The sequence below is a fragment of the Anabas testudineus genome, chromosome 10, assembly GCF_900324465.2.
Source record: "Anabas testudineus chromosome 10, fAnaTes1.2, whole genome shotgun sequence".
Lineage (NCBI taxonomy): Eukaryota > Metazoa > Chordata > Actinopteri > Anabantiformes > Anabantidae > Anabas > Anabas testudineus.
In genome coordinates, this window is record NC_046619.1 from 39,834 (window position 1) to 49,388 (window position 9,555).

General features: G+C 38.4%; 1 protein-coding gene across 1 annotated transcript in view; it reads right to left on the reverse strand.

The window, feature by feature from the left end:
- The window catches only part of enpp6 (ectonucleotide pyrophosphatase/phosphodiesterase 6), a 34,830-nt gene extending 26,160 nt beyond the window's left edge, over nucleotides 1-8,670 (reverse strand). Inside the window, exon 1 of the mRNA XM_026369432.1 lies at nucleotides 8,405-8,670. Within this exon, the coding sequence (XP_026225217.1) occupies nucleotides 8,405-8,660 (256 nt within the window). The 5' untranslated portion in view covers nucleotides 8,661-8,670. The remainder of the gene's footprint in view (nucleotides 1-8,404) is intronic.
- Nucleotides 8,671-9,555: the final 885 nt, after the last annotated feature.

Genomic DNA, 9,555 nt, shown 5'->3' on the forward strand with positions numbered 1-9,555 from the left:
CTGTAAATTGTGATTATTACTGTGTGTGGATATGGTGTCACTATTTTTTTACTTACATTTTTTGTACCAGATGATAAACAAATCACAACAAATAAACTGGAAATTCTAAAAGTACTCAAAAATATTGGGTGCTTAGGAAATACACAAGACCATCCTTCATGGAAGTCTTATACCAGACCATCACACCCCTTTATTGAAACTTGTTGGTGATTGGCTGCAGATGAACACACTTACCTGAAAACACATCACAAAACCAGTGCAGTTATGTACTGAAGTACAGTTATAACTGTAGAACAGATCCAATGTAAGACATCCAAGTTTTTATTTTGTTTTCAGATCCATCATCTGGATCAAAGATCTTTATTTCTCTGTGAAGCAAACTGTTTCTCTCTAACAATTTACTGGTATGAATAACATTGTCATAGACACAGGAGAGTGAGAAAATGCATATAAATAAATCCTACAATATGTTTATCATATTTGCAAATATCGCAATATATGATGCAAATATTAAGTAAATGTGTTTATCATTAAAATCGTAATTGGATAATACTTCTGAGTATTAAGGTCTAAATGAATCACACACAGAGGACAGTTAAAATAAAAAAGTATGTTTTAATAAAAGAGCAGATGAGAAAGAAAACATGCTGTGGAGACAGGGGTAGCTGTCCAAATTATAATTAAGACATAAATATAATCTCCAATCCAACAAAAGTGACCACAAAGTCCAACTGACAGCTGATCCACCAACATCATGATGTGAGTCAGCTGGCTTGTTCATGATGATTCACATCATCCCATTCCATTCATTCCATTTCTTCATTGAGAGTACTTACAGGTCTCTACCAGGTGCTTTGCAACTCTAGGCTCCCCAGCAATTGATAGTGGTTATTGATAGTTAATTAATTGAGACAAAGACTATGGGAGTACACTCCAAGATAAAAGTAATGTGCTGGCCACAATAAGTGGCGAAAATAATGCATCTTCAATCTTCTGCATAAGCTACCATACCCAGAGCAATTTTTGTGTTCAAAACATAATCCTGGTCCGTAAGAGCCACTCTTCTGCTTGTTTTCTATCCCTGCCCTACCCACTGATGATTATCTGAGTCAAGTGTGCTCAGTCAATCAGAAGCTGATTGTGTGTGCAAGGATGACATTAAGCAGGACTGAGGCTCTCAATGGGTTGGTCTGGTTAGCCACCCATGCACAATCCACAATTGGATAGAACAAGCTTATGCAATCTTCTGCAGACTCAGGTGACAGCTTTTTTCTAAAGAAATGCACATCTACTTCTTCACTAGAGTTGCCATTATGATTATTTTTCTCTATAAAAAAGTCTGTAAATCCTGGTTCACATACAGCTGCTTTCTCTGGTTCTCCAGAATCACTTTCATAAGAGGTACCTGCAGCACATACTGGCAATTACAAGACCTGACTGCATACCATCAGTATGTAAGTATGTGTGAATGGGTGAATGAGATGCTATGTAAAGCGCTTTGTTAGACAGAAAAGCACAGACCATTTAGCTACTTGCATTACCAGGTGAAACAGAAAGAGAGAGAGACAAAACAAACTGGGGCAGGACCAAGCAGGAATCATGACACAAGGTGGCGTGAGGGGTCTGTGCTCCTTTAAATACACATTATGTGCATGGTGTATGGTGCAGAGCAACATAGCATAGTCCCTTTTGGCTATCCTGCAACTGGTCCTGAGCAGCTGGGAAACCAGGCAAGCAAGGTGACAGGTCATAGGAAAGATAATTCTAAACACTAGTCTCTAGAGACCCAAGGTTCACCACCAGTCAGTTAATGTTTCTAACAAATTTCTTTCCCACTCTGAGACACACTGCTGAGAAAGCAACTCAGGTAATTGGTCACGTGACAGTAGCCAACATGAAGACTCCAGGTGCATGCAAACACATCATTTCAAATTCAATGTGGTAGTGTTCATTGCTAAAAAATTCAAAAGTTATATTTTTTTATGGACGTAGCTGTTTATGTCTATCTAAATGAGTCAGATTTAAAACTCTTCCGAGAGTCCCACTCTGAGCTTTTCACATCCAAACTGGAAAACTCAACAACCAGTTTTGTTTGTTTTTGCATAACATTCTCCTATACCTTACCCAGAGTTTAATTTTTTATGTGAGTTATTCCTAGAGAGCACAGATAAAGTAACTATAGGGGATGACTTTAAAATCCATTCAGATGTTGATAATAACTGTCTCAACACTGCAATTAATTCATTATTAAACTCTAAACTACTTTTACTTAAAATGTAGGTAAAACCCACTCATTGTTTTAGTCACACCCTCAAACATATTCTGACATGAACATGAACATGAACATGAGACGGAAACATGTAACAGTATTTCTCTAAAACCATCTTTTGTATACCTTCCACCTCCCATTAATTTCATTTCTTAAATTAAGGTCACTTCAATTCAGGGCCGTTGATTCTTCCAACAAACTATCTGCTGTCCTCACCTGTCTAATTGTATATTATTATTTGTATTTTTATACTACATTTATTGACTTATTTTAGATTAGTTGCCAGTTCTACTCTGCTACTGTGACATCTGAATTTCCCCCTCAGGGGATGAATAAAGTGTTGACAGGGGATAAAAGGTCCAGGGCAGACATACACTAAACCAAACAGGGAACAAAGCCATTACAGGCGGTGTTCAAAAACAGGTTGATATCTAAAGTCCAGAGTCCAAGAAGGCAACCAGAGTATAGAGTCCAAAATTAGAAATCAGGGTCACAGGGAAACAGCAAGGCCAGGATACACAGTGATCCAAACCCACAGTCCACAATCCAAAACCAGAGTCAGAGTCAAATAGCAGGCCAGCAACAATTACTGGAGAGTGGTTTCTAAGGTTCTAAGGTGGTTGAAAGGACACAATCTGGCAGGGAACAGAGGGCTGAAAGGAGCTTATAAAGCAGAGGGTGCATACAGGTGAAGTTTATTAGGGTAGAAGAAATAAAAGAGTGAAACACAAGTGGAGTGGATCAGGTAATCAAAGCAGCAGAGAGTGGAAAGAGAGTCAGTCCATATATTGGCAAAACAGGAAGTGACTGGGGAGCAGAGCCACAGTAGTCTGACCAGGTGAAACAGAAAGAGAGAGAGATAAAACAAACTGGGGCAGGACCAAGCAGGAATCATGACACAAGGTGGCGTGAGGGGTCTGTGCTCCTTTAGGCAGCCTCGAGAGGTACTGTCAGAGACGAGGTTGAGTTCCCCAAAGCCCCAAGGTGGCGTAAATTTAGATGATGTTTTATTGTGACATGAGCCACTGCACTTGTTTGACTAGAGGAGAAACAGCATTTATGACATGATTTGAACTCAATCAGAGTGTTCAGTGTGATTGAGTGATGATTACTGTTATATTACAGGCCTGATCATCCTCTGAAAAAACCTGTTGAGACTGTGTCACTTTAATAAAATGGAAGATTCATCACCTTAAATGTTTTTTTTTTCTTGTTGCTATCTGTCTGTACCTCTCCACTCTTCCTCCAAGTGGAGGAAGTTTCACCTATGCTCACTCTCCCATATTTAAGCCGGTCTGCAGCCATTTATTCCCCGCCAGATTGTGCCATGTCTTTGATGAAGCCACTTTCCAGCACTTGGATTATCTACCTGACTTACTGTGACTGACCAGTCCTGATTCTCCAACCTGCATGCCCGCCAAGCCCTCTGGATTGTCATCAGTGTCTGATTTAAATCTGTTTAAAACAGTTTATGACCTGTTTTTGTTTGCTTTCACTTTGAAAATGGAATTCTGGATTTTGGATTGTCTGCTAACTCTCGGACTGACTTCCTGGATTTTAACCTGCTTTGTTGTTGATACACTTCTGGATATCCTGTGATGTCCACCCCCAGACCAACTGTCCACCCCCAGACAGACAGGGAGGCTGAATCAAGAGCTGGAGAATGTCTTCTGACTCCTGTGCTCTCATGAACCAACATCCTAGGTGCAGAATGTGGTCTCAGTTGAATATGCACAAAGCTCTCTGCCTTCCTCTGCCCCAAAGGGTTAACTTAATTTCAGATACCATCTGTACCCTCCAGTATAACAGACAGTACAACAAGCATCATTCCTCTGTTACTGCCATGTTCTGTCACTCTCAGCATCTGACATTCCCCTCAAGGTTGCATGCGAAAAACTCTCTCCGCGGATCATCTGTCCATTTCCTATTACCAAGGTCATCAACCCTGTGGCAGTACGCCTCCATCTCCCCAGGCTACTCAGCATATAGCTGACCTGCTTTTGTTGATGATATGCTTCTGGATATCCTGTGATTGCTTTCCTCCAGCCTCTGTAGATATCTCTCTCTCTCTGTGTTTTGTCCACCTGTTCTGTCATCTGCCTGCATTCATCTCTCCTCTTTTCTGTCTCCTCTCTGACCAATCCCTTGAAAGCATCTCTTTCCAAACCTCTGGTCTGTATCACTACGTCGCCAGTTAGTGTTACAATCTAACAAACTATACGAGAGGTTGGCAAACAAAAAGGATTTAACTTCAACCCAGTCCGACAGAGGACTCTGGGAAACAACAAGACAGGGGAAAACAAACACAAACACACAACAAAATATACTAGTGGTGAATACAAAGTGACAACTTAAAGTGCCCTCAAACATGGTGGTGAACAAAGTATCAAACAAAGAAGGAACAACGTGACAAAACAAAATACACTGCACTAATCCAGGTACAATATAAACAAAAACACTAATCAGACAAAGTAACAACTAAAAACGCTGCTGCAGGCAAAATACAAACTAAAATAAGTATACTAAGTATCAACGGAAATCAAGCTCTAATGTAGACAAAATAACTCAAACAAACACTCACTGACGAAACATACAAAGTAACAACAATAATAGCTGCTCTGATACATACAAAATACAAACTAACAAATCAACAATTCAAAGTAGCAACAAAAATCTAAGCATTTAAGCAGACACAAATACAAACTAAACAGAAAGTAGCAAACAAATATCACTGCAAACACAGGCAACCAACTCACCACAAGAGAGGCTAACAAAGTCCAATGAATGAAGTCCAACATAATCCAACAGACAAACAAACAAACGTGAAGTGCAATCCAGTGTAGTATGAAATCCGGAGTAGTCCGACCAAAAAAAGAATGAACTAACGTGTCAAGTTCAACAAACAAATGAAGAGTTGCAGTGTGGAGTCCATGAAACAATCCTTGACAAATGAACAAACAAACTAGAGTGGTGGAAGGTATAGTACAATAAACCAGCAGCAAACAAGGGACTGAGGGAAGCTTATAAAGGAATGTAAACCAACAGGTGAATCAAATCCTTGATTAGGGAGCCAGAAAGTGAATGGAGAAAAGGTCCAAATAAGGGAAAACAGTGGCTGGGGAGTGAGGTGAGACCAGGTGACAAAATAAAAACAAAACCAACTGAATGGGGATGAAGGGAGGACCTGTAACAGTTACTCCTTGGATTGCCTCCAAGACTACACTTTCCATCAGCCACCTACTTCCTACTTTCTTCATTACTGCTCTCTCTCTCCTGAGACCCTTAAAATAAACCTTTGTTTGACCAGTTGTTTAATTGTGTCCTCATTGAGCCTGAGTTCAGGTACAAACCCTCACACCATCTGCATTAATCAAGAACCAGAAAACACCATGGCTGAAGACAGTCAGTTCTAATTCAGTGTAACTGGTTTTCAGATGGTGAAGATGAAAAGGCAAACAAGACCCTGTTGTTATTGGACTTCTCAGTCTCCATCACTTCCAGCAAACTTGAGTGACCTGGATAACCTCAGACTGATATGCCTGATTTCTCACGCATAATTGAATACTGGGCTGTTGTTGTTTTTCAGGGACTCACAAACTTTGTTATCTACTTTATCTTGCCTCCCTAATTATATATTGTTTTTATTATTAATCTATTCTACATTTTGTACTTTATTTATTCAATCCTTTTTGTTGTCAGTCTTCCTCTGCTGTTGTGAATTTCCCCTACAGAGTTTATAAGTGTTATGTAATCTCTTACCTTACCTCTTGAATGCTTATTGCACTAACTCTATACAAGTTTCTGTACTACAGGCCCAGTCAAAGGACAGAATTAAACCTCATACAACCTGTAATGAGACTTTAAAATTGCAATTTTGAATGTGAAAGCTTGAGTGGGTCAGAATCAATTGGATAAACTGCCCAAATCAAGGTATAATGAGTTTTTGGGAAATTCCCTCAAGTGCTGTAACACAGTACTGAATCAGTTGTGAATACTTTTGCAGATAGAAGGTTTAAGTTTTTAATTTATAATAAATTTGTAAAAACCTTAAAACTTTGTCTTTATTCCTTTTAAGTCATTCAGAGGTTTCCATCTACAGGAAACCACCTACAAAGTAAAAGTACATTTTGTGAAAGTAAAAGCACATTTTTAGGGAGGCTTAGTCAAAGTCCATAAATATAAATACAAATATAAACATCCACAATATTTCTAACTTGACAAAATATAGTAAAAGTCTTTCTTGCCTTTACTGAATACACTCATACATTAAATACAAAGTTATGGTACATAAAGTAAGTGAAACTTTTTAAATAACAGGTTAAGCATTAAGCAAATGCTTTCTGTATGTTCAAATCAAGACACGGCAATATTCTCTCTTATGCGCTCATCAATAGTCAAGTTAAATTGTTTGAACCAAAAAGGATCAGTATTTTTGTTCATTTATGTTTCTGTTTTGCTTTTGATTGATCAAAACAATATGCAGTTGCTCAGTCATATATAACAGTAATTGTTTAGTTATTATGTAGTTATGGTCATTTTTCTGTGCTATCTTGCCATTACATACTTAGTGTACTTTGTAATTTCAGCTTAGTTACTTAATTACAGGATCTTCCAGGCTACTTTGGCACTCATTGCCATAGGGTGCTGAATCCTACGAAAGTAACACATAATACATAATCAAAGTTACTAATTAGTTAGTACTTTGGACCTCAACTAAAGCACAAAACACTGTGTGCATGATATGTTGCAGTTTAGAGGAAATGTGTTTTTTAATGGACAAACCCATTTCTCGCATACCTTCACTGCCTCAACTCTTGCAATTTCCTAGTAAAACTAAAGGTTTATAAGAAACAAATTCTGAAGTGCTGAAAGATCATAGCTTAAACTGTAATTAAAGTGTCTGACACAACATACATACCTGAGTAGTGAGTAGGGTAATTGTGTGTGAACTACATGACTTCTACAATACCTCTCATTTCTCTCCTACATGTATGTACATGTAAAAGGTATGTGAATATTTCAACACATGACTTCACATTCCTATTATCTTTATAGTTGCTATATGTAAAAACATATAGTACAGCACAGTACTAGTACACGTCAGGGATGGGTCTTTCCCCTATCTCTTCTCCCCTTACACTAATAATTGCCAGCAACGTTTCAGCAAACCATCAGGAGGTTAACCATTTGCAGTCAAAACAGCCATGCTCAACATGCTCAAGACTGTGGAGAAGACAGTGGATTTTACAACATCTAAGATCATTGTCCTGCTACATCACCCAGCCTTTTCTGACTCAGCTTGTGAACAAAGTGAAGTACCACACGTACTGGTTTAACCATTAAGTGGAAACTGCTCCAGCTAAAACACAAGACAAAACAATTTAGCACCAAAGCCAGACTGCGATTGTTCATTGTTGGCAGGGAGCCTGAGCAGGGATTGGGACCACTGATTTTTGGGACCACTGATTTTTTCAAAACCAGAATAAAAAAAAAAAGTGCAGAGTGCACTTTTAAAATATCTGATGTGTGTCTACATGCACCATAGAGTCATATAAATAGTTGACAAGGGTAGGAAGGAAGGTGGACCATCTAGACGGGTTTTCATCTTACCTAGTAAATGTATTCCAGATTTGATGTGCATGACTACAGCAAAGAAACAACTGCTTTGAATGGTAAAAGCTTAGCAAAAAGTTGAGGGCCATAAAATCATCTGCACGGAGAGCAACAGGCACTGAGCTAGACTAGGTACTAGACTTGTTCTCTTTACACCTTTGCAATAGATCGTTTTTTCCGTTAATAATTGCAAGTCATCCGTTTCTAGTACGGAATCCCTCGAGGTTCCTGAGTCTATACTCAGGATTTATTTTGTTACATTATTTTGTTACGCATTACGCATTACTTATCTATATAATGTTTCACTGGTATGCGCATTAGTTATCTATATAAGTAAGAGCTTAATCAGAATTGACAGTGACAGACTGATAAAAATGAAAACTGCCTGCATTTTTGCATTTCTACATATATTGCCCTGAAACAGTACATGGTCATATTGTGATTGTCAATAGTAAATAATAAAGTATTTTAAAAACACCGGAGCGACTGTGTTGTTGAACGATAGACAGACGCTTTAATTACCTGTCATTAGTGTGTAGTAATTTGGGTATGATAAACTAGGAAAGTCTGGGGTCATGTAGTCCACCTTCACCCCACTGCCCACAAGTTCTCGAAATCCCGGCAGTTCCTGCAGGTTATCCATGTAATCATAGCGAAACCCATCGAAGAGAAAGACAAGCAACGGTCGGACTGCAAGACACCGCTGTCCAGCTCCGAACATTAGAAGCAGCGGCAGAAACAGACGAAAGGACCGCGCGAGTCTGTGTCCTTGGGACATGGCTTGTGCAGTAACGGCTGGCTGATGAATGCCCTGGTGTAAGCTTCTAAGGCTTGGAAATAGTTACGTCATTTCATATGACTAATCAGCGAACTCTATGCTGCTCAGACAGGGCAGCAGTATTACACCGCTGAGAGCTCACTGATAGATGATACGTTTTCTGATGCGTTTCCTCTGTATCTATATTGAATTCGAAAACTAACCTACTCGGATTAATTTTAAAAACTATGAACAACTAATAAATGCTGATTTGTTAATATGAATGGATTGTTTTTCAGTACATTATAAAGGGTTAAAATCAGCTCCGACCTTTTTAACAGAGACCTTTGGTTTAAATATTATTAGAACCTTATCGTTGTCATACTGTTAAGATTTTGTTTGCAGCTTACAGCATACATGAGAAATTCATTAATTTGTAAAATTAATGAATTTACCTCCCTTTTAAAAGTTTCACTGATGTGCATCCCCCAGCATTTACTTTGTTATTGCTATTGCTCTAGAGAGTTGTATGTAAATAATTTTCAAACATCTAATCCATTTTACAACTTTAAATACCTTTTTAGGACTAGAGCAATTTTGCATTGTCAAGAAGTGATTACATATGCACACAAAAAGGGTGAAAGGATGTGTCATGCTCCCCGAACAACTCTTTCATATTTTGAGTCCGGTTAATCCTGGCATGATCATCTTGGAATATGGCCGTTCCATCAGAGAAAAAAAAAATCCATTGATAAAATCAACTTGTCATTGAGAATATTCTGTCAGCTGACCTCATTCTTTAGGTATATAATGTTGCTAGTCTCCTCAGATTTTTTTTTTTTTTTTTTTTTTTTTTTTTGCTTGATGCATTTATTTAACCGTTCTGAAACAAATGAACATCTTTTCCACAACCACA